Genomic DNA, 15027 nt, shown 5'->3' on the forward strand with positions numbered 1-15027 from the left:
TGTGACGGTGTGAACCAATTCCGATTGGACACTACATTGCGCACGTCATCACACAGCTTCTATGAGGAGTACAAAGATGGCCGATGGCTGGTTCCAAAGTCCGCGGAGTTAACTTTTTCAGCAAAAAAAAGTAAGTTTCTATCTCATATCAGTAAAGTAAAGCTTGGTCTTAGCATCGTATACGACGGCACGACCCCAGAGGGTTAATTACTGGGGCTGTGCATAGCAAACACACACACCACAGACACAGGCACAGGGTCAGCTTTATATACATATATTTCATTAGGTTACACCTTGCTAGTACCCAGGATTGGACCCCCTTTTGCCTTCAGAACTGCCTTAATTCTTCATGGAGAAGACTTTCAACAAGGTGTTGGAAACATTCCTCAGCGATGTCGTTCATACTGACATGACAACATCACACAGTCACCCATTCAACTGGTCTGCTCATCAACAAGGCATTTTCTTCCACACAACTCCTGCTCATTGGATATCTTCTCTTTTTGGATCAATGTCTGGTAAACCTTTGGGCCCCTTCACACATAACATGATTGAAACCGACTAGTGCACAACAAGGAGGAATGCATGCCATTCATGAAAAACCAGAGCCATTTGTACACACAGCGGCCGAAGACAACAAATGCCCTGCGCATGCTATTCAATCCCCCGCTCGGCAGGTGTTGGCCAAATTCCAGGTGTCACACATGAACATCTAAACACCGCCGATGGACACTTAGAAAAGGCGGGGCTATTCACGCTCCTGGTACGGGAGTAGACAACAGGTGACCACATTCGACTGTCTGTGAAAAGTGTCTAGTGCCACACAAAAGTCGCGTAACCTAGCAACATAAATGGGTGTGACTGTGCTGAACCCCCCTCCCCAACACAACACACAAATGGCTTGTGGAGTGTCACCCACCCCACCACCACAAACACACCCACCATGAATCCTACATTGTCAGCTGTGGATGAAGGTACCATAGTCAGCTGCTGGACCAGCTGGACTGCTGTGTAATGCACCTCAGCTGGAGAACATGCAGTGCACATGTGTTCGAACGCTCACGCCCTCATGAGGACCTACCAGCGTCTGAGCAGCCAGCTGATGTCACTTCCACCACGTAAATTGTGTTTACATGACAGGAGAAAACCGTGGAAATGAAATAAAACACATAAGGGTGAAGGCGTGAACTCATTCTTGTGTGATCACTTTGCTCAAACGCTTTGCTGTGGACACCCAGCGCCTGTCAGCTGACTGCTGACTGGCTGACAGCTAGATGTGACCGTGCACGCAAGGTGTTACATTACAACACAGACATCAGACAGATGCAGGACAAACACATAATACATACATGAAATTAAAATCCAAGAACAAAATAACAGAGAATGAAACTTTTTCTTTTGTAACCTGATGAGGTCCACTGACAGAGGTGGGCATGTCTCCCTGCAACCTGCAGCTGTTTTAAATATCTTTGCTCGCAAGTCACAGCTCGGGAACTACCTATACTGGCTTATGGATATGAAGTTGCATAACTACAGCGTGGAAGGCGGGACGTCAGCATGCTGTCCTCGCAGGGGAATGAATTAAAACATATTGCTTCAGCTGACCATCATGTCAGAGCACCGGCAAAGCCGCTGAATATGCCATGCAGGAAATCACCCCGCGGGATGCCCCACAAGGCAGGTGCCACTGTCGGATTTCTGCACATTGTACTAAGTAAAACACATATCCACATTTGCAGCAGATCACTGCTGATGTGTTCATGACGTGAGCGCCCGGCTCTTCATGACACGGGAGCTGGCCAGCTCTTTATGAGACGAGCGCATCAGGTAATTTGGTGTAAAACATACAACGGAGAACAGTAAAACATTGTGGAATCACACACCATTCCAACTCATTATAGAACTTTGCACAATTATTACAACCCTTGAAAAGCTCAGCTACCTATTTTATAAACACTACCCAATCTAGGAGCACGTGGCTCCCCACGGGCAAGGCGTTAGTGTGTGTGCATATAATATATATACACCACACACAACTCAACAAAATATAAATGCAACACTTTGGTTTTGCTCCCATTTTGTATGAGATGAACTCAAAGATCTAAAAACTTTTTCCACATACACAATATTACCATTTCCCTCAAATATTGTTCACAAACCAGTCTAAATCTGTGAATAGTGCGCACTTCTCCTTTGCTGAGATAATCCATCCCACCTCACAGGTGTGCCATATCAAGATTGCTGATTAGACACCATGATTAGTGCACAAGTGTGCCTTAGACTGCCGACAATAAAAGGCCACTCTTAAAGGTTGCAGTTTTATCACACAGCACAATGCCACAGATGTCGCAAGATTTGAGGGAGCGTTGCAATTGGCATGCTGACAGCAGGAATGTCAACCAGAGCTGTTGCTCATGTATTGAATGTTATTTCTCTACCATAAGCCGTCTCCAACGGCGTTTTCAGAGAATTGGCAGTACATCCAACCAGCCTCACAACCGCAGACCACGTGTAACCACACCAGCCCAGGACCTCCACATCCAGCATGTTCACCTCCAAGATCGTCTGAGACCAGCCACTCGGACAGCTGCTGAAACAATCGGTTGCATAACCAAAGAATTTCTGCACAAACTGTCAGAAACTGTCTCAGGGAAGCTCATCTGCATGCTCGTCGTCCTCATCGGGGTCTCAACCTGACTCCAGTTCGTCGTCGTAACCGACTTGAGTGGGCAAATGTTCACATTCGCTGGCGTTTGGCACCTTGGAGAGGTGTTCTCTTCACGGATGAATCCTGGTTCACACTGTTCAGGCAGATGGCAGACAGAGTGTGTGGCGTTGTGTGGGTGAGCGGTTTTCTGATGTCAATGTTGTGGATCGAGTGGCCATGGTGGTGGTGGGGTTATGGTATGGGCAGGCGTCTGTTATGGACGAAGAACACAGGTGCATTTTATTGATGGCATTGTGAATGCACAGAGATACCGTGACGAGATCCTGAGGCCCATTGTTGTGCCATACATCCAAGAACATCACCTCATGTTGCAGCAGGATAATGCACGGCCCCATGTTGCAAGGATCTGTACACAATTCTTTGGAAGCTGAAAATGTCCCAGTTCTTGCATGGCCAGCATACTCACGGACATGTCACCCATTGAGCATGTTTGGGATGCTCTGGACCGGCGTATACGACAGCATGTACCAGTTCCTGCCAATATCCAGCAACTTCGCACAGCACTGAAGAGGAGTGGACCCAACATTCCACAGGCCACAATTGACAACCTGACCAACTCTATGCGAAGGAGATGTGTTGCCCTGCGTGAGGCAAATGGTGGTCCCCCCAGATACTGACTGGTATCCCCCCCCCCCCCCCAATAAAACAAAACTGCACCTTTCAGAGTGGCCTTTTATTGTGGACAGTCTAAGGCACACCTGTGCACTAATCATGGTGTCTAATCAGCATCTGGTATGGCACACCTGTGAGGTGGGATGGATTATCTCAGCAAAGGAGAAGTGCCTCACTATCAAGATTTAGATGGTTGTGAACAATATTTGAGGGAAATGGTGATATGTGTATGTGGAAAAGTTTTAGATCTTTGAGTTCATCTCATACAAAATGGAGCAAAACCAAAAGTGTTGCATTTATATTTTTTGTTATATATATATATATATGTATAGATAGATCGATAGATATATACCCTTACCAAAAAATAGTACTCATAAGTATATAAAAGTAAACTGGAAGTATACTTGAAACATACTTGCAATGTACTAATACTTTTTGGAAGGGTAGATACACAGACTAGCATTTGCTGCGGCCACATGGACACTAGACTAGCTAGGTAGGTAGGTAGGTAGGTAGATAGATAGCTAGATAGAACCAAATGAACCAAAGCCTGATTATTTGGGGTCTGCACCGAACTGTGGCTGCCCCATGCTCCTAGTGGTTGGATTGTGTCCAGGCTCGGATGATTAATCTGTGATTTTGGGCATTTGCCTGGTGGGCCGCTGCACATTTAGACGTGCGTGGGGCCGGCCTTCCCATATTTATAGAGATTATGGAAATATACAGTGTTCTCGAACCGCGCGCTGCTGTCAACACGAGGAAAGTCCGTGATCGGTGAAGCTACAGCATTTAATCAGCGCAGCTGCAGAGCCACTTCCTGAATTTGTGTCAAAATAAAAGTTCTGTAGTGTTTCATACATGGCGCAGTCTTATTCTAGGTTTTCAGTTTTGTTTCCGTTTGATCATACAACGGAGACTTACATCGGCACAATGATTGACAGACCAACAGCCAATGACAATGGAGAAGCATACAGGGTGGCCAATCAGATTGCAGGAAGAGCAGGTGGCCGCTCCCGCCCCTGTGAATGGATTGAGTCCTCGGTGCCTGGACTTCTTCCGCTCTTCTACTGATACAAGGTGGAATCGTTTTCTTTTATCTTATTTAACTGTGCTTTACTTTTGTTAATCTTTAATGCAAACAGCTACGGACTTCAGTCCTTAATTTGCTGCTGTGTGAATCCTAGCAGTGGTTTACACATTACCTCTCTCTCTCTCTCCTCTCTCTCTCTCTCTCACTCACTCACTCACTCACACACTTTGGAGACACAAAAACTTTTTTCCGCTTGTGTGCATTGCTTCCGTTTTGTCAGACCCGGCACCAGAAAAAAAAAATTAAGGGGGCGATGAGTTTATCACAGGGGGCAGGGTTCGCACCCCCCCCCCCCCCCAAAAAAATGGTGCGCACCGGAGGAGACGTGCGCTCCTGGAAAGCTCGTGTATTTACGTAACCACGTTGTTACTCAAAATTTCTGATTACTGTTAAAAAAAGTTTAGAACCCTTGTAATTAAATAGGTAAATAAATCAATAAATGGTTCTTTAGAAACCTTCATCTGTATTAAAACCACCTGTTATTTCAGATTAGATAATTTCTTGTTTAACATAAGGAACCTCAGACATTTATTTTTAGACAAATAAAATAACATGGAAACTTGTATATTTTTTTAAGTCTGGTAGATTATTTATCTTTTTTTCAACCAGAAAACAAACACTAAATAAATACAAGTGTTTATTATAAATGCAAAGAAATAATTTCACAATGACTGCAGTGTGATTGTAAAGTAGGATTTCTGTGACATAAACCTCATGATTTTTTTTAGTCATTTAAACTTGTAATTTCGTCAAATATGTAATTGCCCTTTAATGTTATCAGGATGCCCCATCGTGGCGCTGGGTCTGTGTTTTGTACTATGATCAAGGTGAAATGACAGTGAAAGTGTGTGTTTAGGTGTGTGTTCATGGTCTTTAGGTGTATAGTATTTGTTCATTGGGGGTTCGGTATGGACGGGTGGGTGTGCGTGTTTGGGAGTGGATTCGTCGGGCCAATAGTGGGCTGGTCCAGAGGAAAAATGCCAGGGTCGAAATTTGTTCCCAGTCCGACCCTGATTGTGTCTAACTGTATTTATGATGGGTTAAATGCAGAGGACAAATTCACTCAATGTATGTATGTATATGTACAATGACAATAAAGGCTCATACATTACATTGACTTAACTGATGAGTCTGATCCCTCTGAAAAGTGACCAAATTACATGTTTTTGTATTGAGATAGGTGATGTTTTCAGCTGCCAAAAATGGTCACCAGAGGGCGCTCGGGTAAAGTCCACACCCTCCTATATGCTATATGTCATATCTGACATCCCATGCAAACTATGTATATATATATAGAGAGAGAGAGAGAGAGAGAGATAGAGAGAGAGAGAGAGAGAGAGAGAGAGAGAGAGAGAGAGAGAGAGAGAGATATTCGCCCTATTGAGGTTTCAAATTCTGCAAAATCTCACAAAACTTCAAAGAGGCTGCTGCTCTGCAAGATGTCAGTAATGCCTGGTTCACACGGCAAGATAATTATGCTGATTTCGGACCCATCCTCCCCTTCCGACAATCTTAAGGTTGCCCCGACTATCATGAAAGCTCTAAAGATAATCTTATCAAATATTCCTGCCATGTGTGATGCATTAAGTGCACTCACGTCTGCTCCGAAGGACCTCAGGGGCCCTCTGATCGCAAATCGTGGATATTCAACATGCTGAATTGTCTTGGCCCGATATTCCAGCATGTGTTGCAAAAGTGGATGGGGCTGAATAAGGTGAATAATCCAGTTTCTTTTTGTGTCCCGTAGATGCCGTTCATCAGAAACGTATGGTTATGTATGGTAAAGTCTTCGTGTTTCCAAAACGCTCCATTTGCTCGGTGACAGCGGGAGGGGGTCTTCACTCATTTTCACAATGAAAAGTTAATAGTTTTCATTGGAGCTGTTTAGAAACTAGAAACTGTTTACAAGCCTCAGTGTAATGGGAAAGTGGGGAAAAAGTTTTAATAACTGCAATTTAATATACAGGTGGGCCAATAAAATGTTACCACTTTTGTAATCCAAAGAAGAGGAGCGTGGGATTAAACATGTCATCAATTATTGAACTGTGCGGAAAACAAGAGACAAAGTGGGAAAACTTTGGTATCAAATGTTAATTTGATGCTTCTGTTACAAGTCTGTAAATAAAATTTTCGAATAAGTTCTCATTTCAAAAGGTTGTGTACGATCAAAAAGTGGTAACATTTTATTGGCTCACCCTGTATGTTGTCAGTGCCAGTTAAATTAGGAGAATAAATATCTTTTATTGTGTAAACATCACTTTTGTAATGAAATCATCAACGCCTGAAGAGAATTATTAAAATAATATTGTCCAACTGAATCTTCAATTTTTTTTTTTTTACAGTATTTCAATCAAACAACTTCAATATTTTTCCATAGAGAAAAGGCCAACCCTATTCACATGGCGGCCATGTGCATAACTCTTGTATAACTACTTGTATAAACAAACATACTGCATTCAAGACATCATAACTCCTTTAATATTTGTCCGGCATAGTGGTGCTATGTCACTAAGATTAATCCAGCTTTTGAGTATCTTTCTTATTGTTACATGGGAAACAAGGTACCAGTAGATTCAGTAGATTCTCACAAATTCAACAAGACCAAGCATTCATGATATGCACACTCTTAAGGCTATGAAATTGGGCTATTAGTAAAAAAAGAAAAAGTAGAAAAGGGGGTGTTCACAATAATAGTAGTGTGGCATTCAGTCAGTGAGTTCATCAATTTTGTGGAACAAACAGGTGTGAATCAGGTGTCCCTTATTTAAGGATGAAGCCAGCACCTGTTGAACATGCTTTTCTCTTTGAAAGCCTGGGGAAAATGGGATGTTCAGAAGAACAGCATAGTTTGATTAAAAAGTTGATTGGAGAGGGGAAAACTTATACGCAGGTGCAAATAATTATAGGCTGCTCATCTACGATGATCTCCAATGCTTTAAAATGGACAAAAAAAACAGAGACGCGTGGAAGAAAACGGAAAACAACCATCAAAATGGATAGAAGAATAACCAGAATGGCAAAGGCTCACCCACTGATCAGCTCCAGGATGATCAAAGACAGTCTGGAGTTACCTGTAAGTGCTGTGACAGTTAGGAGATGCCTGTGTGAAGCTAATTTATTTGCAAGAATCCCCCGCAAAGTCCCTCTGTTAAATAAAAGACGTGCAGAAGAGGTTACAATTTGCCAAAGAACACACAAACTGGCCTAAACAGAAATGGAGGAATATTTTGTGGACTGATGAGAGTAAAATTGTTCTTTTTGGGTCCAAGGGCAACAAACAGTCTTTGAGACGACCCCCAAACTCTGAATTCAAGCCACAGTTCACAGTGAAGACAGTGAAGCATGGTGGTGTAAGCATCATGATATGGGCATGTTTCTCCTACTATGGTGTTGGGCCTATATATCGCATACCAGGTATCATGGATCAGTTTGGATATGTCAAAATACTTGAAGAGGACATGGCCTTGAAATGGGTGTTTCAACAAGACAATGACCCCAAGCACACTAGTAAACGAGCAAAATCTTGGTTCCAAACCAACAAAATTAATGTTTTGGAGTGGCCTGCCCAATCCCTGGACCTAAATCTAATTGAGAACTTGTGGGGTGACATCAAAAAAGCTGTTCCTGAAGCAAAACCAAGAAATGTGAATGAATTGTGGAATGTTGTTAAAGAATCTTGGAGTGGAATAACAGCTGGAAGGTGCCACAAGTTGGTTGACTCCATGCCTCGCAGATGTGAAGAAATCATGAGAAACTGTGGTTATACAACTAAATACTAGTTTAGTGATTCTCAGGATTGCTAAAAAAGCAGAGTTTGCAGCGTCAACAGCAGATGATACTGCAAGTATTATCGTGAAGAACACCTTTTCTACTTTTTTACTAACAGCCCAATTTCATAACCTTAAGAGTGTGCATATCATGAATGCTTGGTCTTGTTGGATTTGTGAGAATCTATTGAATCTACTGGTACCTTGTTCACCATGTAACAATAACATATATACTCAAAACATGGATTAATCTTTTTACTCACATAGCACTACTATTAATCTGAACACTACTGTATGTATGTGTGTGTGAAAGAGATTCAGACTGTATATGTTATTACATGTATGCAATAACAGGCTAAATGGAGCTCGATTGTGATGTCACATTTACCTCTATCATCAGAACAGCTGAAAGAATATTATAATATAATTTGGCATAAGAAAATGGACAACAAAAGCAGTTATAAGGAAAAAATGGAGGAACACTTGGCCTACATAGCCTGTCAATCCCTGCCAGCCAAAGCTAAGAAAAAAAGAAAGAAAGAAAAAAAAAAAGACCTGAGGGAAGCGTTTCCACGGTAGCTGTCCGCACCAGCGACACCAGAAACATCATCCCGTCAGGATTAGACGGGAGGAGATGTTGGCACTTACTGTCAGAGGCCATGGCCGCGTCCGTTTCCCTCAGCGGACTGGCGTGTTTAGCGGACAGAGCAGCATCCTCCGCCTCAGCGCTCCTCACCTCCCCACACCGCCGCCGCAGACACACGCAAACATGGCCGACCTCCAGCCTCGCAGCCGGAAGTCCGCTGCCATTTGTTTGCGTTCTTTTACTGCCATCGTCTGGAAAATATAAGACATTTATAAGATATATAAATATATAAGACAAGGCTAAACAGCTATCCCAGGGATAGATAAACGAATTAAGACTTGAGCGCGCAAATACATCAACAAACTGTCTCAAGGATCACATCTGGTTTTTCTCAGAAGTGTCCAGTACAGGTGGGAGATAATTCACATGAGCTCACCTTGTGTTCAAACTCATCACATTAAAAACAAACACTCCCCTTCTATATGCTTTTTTCCCCTTTGGTTTACTCTGTGCAGTAGAGGTGGGCAATACGGGGAATTTTGGTATTGATCCGATACCAAGTAAATACAGGCCCAGTATCGCCGATATCGATACCGATATGGATACTTTTTCATATTTAAGCTACATAGATCCAAAGGATCCAAAAGACCTAGGATAGAATTTCGCCAAACACTGTACGTGACAACAAAATACTTCATTATCACAATCAACATTTTTGTTTTAAAAAAAATATATATCACTCAACACAACTTAAAACAAAATCTCCTGAGGTAGAGGGCTGACAAACCACAATACAAGGGTGCGCTACTCTGTGTTCAGTGCGTGCGGGAGAGAAAAAAGCTTGAGTATCGATCTTTTTACACGAGGATGTTCAATATCAATACCAGCTTTGGTATCGATATTATCGATATTAGGATCCCTACTGTGCAGCTCCACATTTAGGCGATAAGCTACTGAAGTTATTAGGAGGGCTACAAAGACCTGATTTTCAATTCATTCTTTTGAAATCAAATATAGTTTTATATTGCTAAAGACAAGCATTTACACGCAGAATGTGAGCTCGCAAAAGAGCGATTTTGCAGACAACAGACGTACTCCCTAGTCTAACAATATAACTTCCCCAGAGGATATCTTGCCCCCCAAGGACCCCCACCCCTGACAGGCAACATTCCAACATCCCACTCTTGGAATCAACTCCAAAATGAGTTTAGACTGAAAGAGCTAGTGCCACTTAACACTTTTAAATCATTCTTGATGGCTCTTGAAACAAACCTGTAGGTTTTTACCTGATTGTATTATCTCGTTCAAGTGTCTGTTTTCTATGTAAATGTAACTGTATATGTACTGCCTCTTGGCCAGGACACTCTTGAAAAAGAGATTCTTAATCCCAATAAGTTTTATCCTGGTTAAATAAAGGTTGAAAAAAAATCCCACAGGGCAGCACTGATGAACCCAAACCTTGATAAGGGCCAATCAGGATAGAGTAACCTTTAAACTCGATATGTTGTGGATGTTTTATGGTCACAGATGAAGCAGTTTGATTGACGGTGAACAATATTGGTATTCTTTCTATATGTATCTATAGCTATCTATAATAGTAATATTTCCTATTCTGAAGTATCTTTAAATCCCCCTTCCAAATAAGTAAGTCCCTTTGGCTGCTCCCTTGTTTTGTACTCGGGATCGCCACAGCAAATCCAAGGTGGATCTGCATGTTGACTTGGCACAAATTTTACGCCGGATGCCCTTCCTGATGCAACTCCACATTGCATGGAGAAATGTGGTAGGGGTGGGATTTGAACCGGGAACCTTCCACACTGAAACCAAGTGCATTAATCACTTGGCCACCACCCCTACAAATCCCCCTTCCAAATATACTCTACAAATATATGGACCTGATTGACAACCTGAAATATGTGATGTGATGGAAAATACTCCAATTTAGTTTTGCATAAAATATCCATGGTATATGTATAGAACACATACTGTAGTAGTGTGCGCACGCACACACAAAACACACAGACACAATAGTATGTTTAAGAAACATAATGAAAATGAGGGGCCTATAACGTCTGCTGCCTTTCTCAAATCTCTTTTGCACAAACTAGGTCATAAATATAGAATGGCAGATGGGAATCAACAGAATAATATAAATGTAGCATGAAATTGACAAATATGATTATTTGAAACAGTGTGATTCTCACTGGACGAGCAGCTTGGCAGGGGAAAGAATGAATAAAGATGTGTTCAAATCATTTTTATCCACTAAATATTACAGCAAAGTGGTTTCAAGTTTTAGTAGCATGAAGACTGAGTCAAACTTTAGAGTGCCAACTGGTGTTGAACTACACGGCAAGTGACCCCACAATCAGTGAAGATCAAATGTATTCAAAAGAACGAAGTCCCTGGAACAGACCCTTCACTACCCTGCAAATATCAATTGCTTGTTATTATACCAAGAGTATGACGATAAACACACAATACATGTATGTTAGTTTTTCAACTCCCATTATGATAGCAATATTTTGCTGTAATGAACATTTTACTTAAAGTTTTATCTATTTGTAATCATGTAACTATATTCTGCTAGTACTAATGTAATCATAAAATGTTATTACTATATAGATAAAAATATGTATGGTACAAAATATTTTTATACAGTTTTATAGCATATAATTGATTTTAGGATAATTTGATTCAAGTGATAGTTAATCATTTTATTATGACAGTTGGAAACAAAGAAAGAAATTAAAGATGTTAATGATTATAGATGCTGTGTACGCGTGCATGTTTTGTCAAGATATCCAGGGAGGAAGATAAACTGTTACACCGGCAGTATCCAAGCATTTTCACCTGGTACCAAAGACATCCAGTTGTTGCCTTAGGTCATTGGTTTACATCAAAGTCTTACAACCATACAGTCAGCCAGGAAGCACCAGGACCTATAAGACTTGGACTTTCGTTCTCCTCTAAAGATATCAGTGTTGCCAAACATCTCTGTCCAGCAACCTCTTGACTCCATATCAGGTGCCTCTTGCTCTCAAAGGCTGAAGACCCAGATACATAAATATCACTGCCAAGATTAGTGAATCTCCAGAGTAACACGTGATGATGGAGGTAGTGAAACCTTGTCATCCTATGTAGATAGTTACATTCTATCAGACACCACACAAACAAGACACGCAGGGGTTTTGGGCAGTATCAGGACTTTCAGAAACATTCTAGACCTGGGCATGACCACTAACTATGTGTGACACTTCAGCAGTTTTATATCTGTCATAAACAATTAATTTGCCAATAAATCTCAAAGATCTGTAATTTAGAAAGGTGAGTGCATTGTATCACTTTAAACTGATCAAGATCATGTCAAGCACACGCTAAAGAAGAAGACTGGACTCTTTGCCATATCTCATCTCAGAAATCATTAACCATTATTTTGCTCCCATGAAAAATCTCTGTCAGTTGATCTCACCAACATGGTGGTGTCAGTGTTATTTGGATGTTTTTGAGGGAGTTGTGGGTTTGCCTTTTTATTCACAATTTCTAAATATTCAGTAGGTATAAAATAAATAAAAAGAAAATACTAGGAATCTGAAACATCTGTGATATCTGTTCAGAGGAGGTCAATATAGTTTAAACAAAAATAGTACAATAACAACCTATTACACGATAGGAGATAAAGAGAAAAACAAACAAACAAAAAAACAAACAAATGAAACATACTCAGGAAGCTTTATATCACTCGCAAAAGCTGTTCAACTCTATTGGACCACAAAATTTCAGTTTTTCAAATTTCATCAGAGAGGGGTAATCACATATATAACATTTGCCCTCCTGGAAGTTGGTCTTTATGCGACATTCATCCTTCCTAAACAAATTTATTACCCAGCTATTAAAATTCATGTAGACTATTTTTTACCTGCTGTTGCTGAACAGTGGGATAGCAGATAGATCACTAATATGGAAATCTGGGTTCAATTCTCAGTGATGCTACTCATGTCTTTGGACATGACATTTCATCTCCATCATTCCAGTCCACAGCTGTAACCGAGTACCGGTGTCGCAGACCGAACGTCTCCCTAAAAAGTGGTCCGCCCTGCCTTCACTGCGCATGCGTCATTTGGGACCACAGCAGCACGTCTTAGACGGACTCTCTACACGATCAAGTGATCAAATGGATGAATGTGATTATTAACCATCAGCTGACAAGGTAAAACCTCTTAAATCATTTTAAAGTCAGTTTTAAGCAGAAATGAGGCCATTTTAAGTAGAAAACGAGGCAATAATTGGCAAGTCGTTACAGACGCTCTTAAATGACGTAGGCGCCGCAGCAGCTGTGCACTCTGATCGGTCTGCCATCTTTTATAATGAAATAATGCTGAATTTATGTGGAAATGATTGTTGTACAAAAGCTTGAGATACCTGTCAATGAGATAGATGATGGCTAGATGCAGTTTTAAGCAGAAACAAGGTGATAATCAGTGAATCGCCGCTGAAGCTCCGAAATGACGCATGAGCAGTGAAGGCAGGGCGGACCAATTTTTAGGGGGGGACCGTTCTGTCTGCAACAACGCACTTGACTGGGGAAATAACCTAAGGTTTCTGGGGATAAGCACTGGCACCAATGGGCCTTACTTCTTCATCTTCACTGAATAAACAACATGAAAAATGGACAATACTGTAAAAATTGTATTTAAATAAAACAATGAAGCCCCCATTAAACACTGAAAGCAAATTAAATCACAACTGCAATAGTGAACGGAGTTTACAATTTCAAAGTACAGCTTTGTTTTTTGGTCATTTCCCTCAGCTGACACCAGGTTTCCTTCAGTATTAATTAATTAATTTATCCATTCATTTATTTATTTTTACAGAACTAATTCAAGTGAACAAAGGGGACACAATTAAAAAATACAATACAATAAAATCAAATCAATTTTATTTATATAGCGCCAAATCACAACAAACAGTTGCTCCAAGGCACTTTATATTGCAAGGCAAAGCCATACAATAATTACAAAAAAACCCCAACGGTCAAAATGACCCCCTGTGAGCAAGCACTTGGCGACAGTGGGAAGGAAAAACTCCCTTTTAACAGGAAGAAACCTCCAGCAGAACCAGGCTCAGGGAGGGCAGTCTTCTGCTGGGACTGGTTGGGGCTGAGGGAGAGAATCAGGAAAAAGACATGCTGTGGAAGAGAGCAGAGATCAATCACTAATGATTAAATGCAGAGTGGTGCATACAGAGCAAAAAAGAGAAGAAACACACAGTGCATCACGGGAACCCCCCAGCAGTCTAAGTCTATAGCAGCATAACTAAGGGATGGTTCAGGGTCACCTGATCCAGCCCTAACTATAAGCTTTAGCAAAAATGAAAGTTTTAAGCCTAGTCTTAAAAGTAGAGAGGGTGTCTGTCTCCCTGATCGGAACTGGGAGCTGGTTCCAGAGGAGAGGAGCCTGAAAGCTGAAGGCTCTGCCTCCCATTCTACTCTTAAAAACCCTAGGAACAAGTAAGCCTGCAGTCTGAGAGCGAAGCGCTCTATTGGGGTGATATGGTACTATGAGGTCCCTAAGATAAGATGGGACCTGATTATTCAAAACCTTATAAGTAAGAAGAAGAAATTTAAATTCTATTCTAGAATTAACAGGAAGCCAATGAAGAGAAGCCAATATGGGTGAAATATGCTCTCTCCTTCCAGTCCCTGTCAGTACTCTAGCTGCAGCATTTTGAATTAACTGAAGGCTTTTCAGGGAACCTTTAGGACAACCTGATAATAATGAATTACAGTAGTCCAGCCTAGAGGAAATAAATGCATGAATTAGTTTTTCAGCATCACTCTGAGACAAGACCTTTCTAATTTTAGAGATATTGCGCAAATGCAAAAAAGCAATCCTACATATTTGTTTAATATGCGCATTGAATGACATATCCTGATCAAAAATGACTCCAAGATTTCTCACAGTTTTACTAGAGGTCAGGGTAATGCCATCCAGAGTAGGGATCTGGTTAGACACCATGTTTCTAAGATTTGTGGGGCCAAGTACAATAACTTCAGTTTTATCTGAGTTTAAAAGCAGGAAATTAAAGGTCATCCATGTCTTTATGTCTGTAAGACAATCCTGCAGTTTAGCTAATTGGTGTGTGTCCTCTGGCTTCATGGATAGATAAAGCTGGGTATCATCTGCGTAACAATGAAAATTTAAGCAATGCTGTCTAATAATACTGCCTAAGGGAAGCATGTATA

At 41.2% G+C, this 15027-nt stretch overlaps 1 protein-coding gene across 3 annotated transcripts in view; it reads right to left on the minus strand.

Moving 5' to 3' along the window:
* syt16 (synaptotagmin XVI) overlaps positions 1 to 9046 on the minus strand; it is a 101531-nt gene extending 92485 nt beyond the window's left edge. For all 3 annotated transcript variants that reach the window (XM_034159421.1, XM_034159422.1, XM_034159423.1), the window contains exon 1: positions 8846 to 9046. In XM_034159421.1, the coding sequence (XP_034015312.1) occupies positions 8846 to 8858 (13 nt within the window). In that variant the 5' untranslated portion in view covers positions 8859 to 9046. The remainder of the gene's footprint in view (positions 1 to 8845) is intronic.
* Positions 9047 to 15027: the final 5981 nt, after the last annotated feature.

This window comes from Thalassophryne amazonica, chromosome 19 (assembly GCF_902500255.1).
Source record: "Thalassophryne amazonica chromosome 19, fThaAma1.1, whole genome shotgun sequence".
Classification (NCBI taxonomy): domain Eukaryota; kingdom Metazoa; phylum Chordata; class Actinopteri; order Batrachoidiformes; family Batrachoididae; genus Thalassophryne; species Thalassophryne amazonica.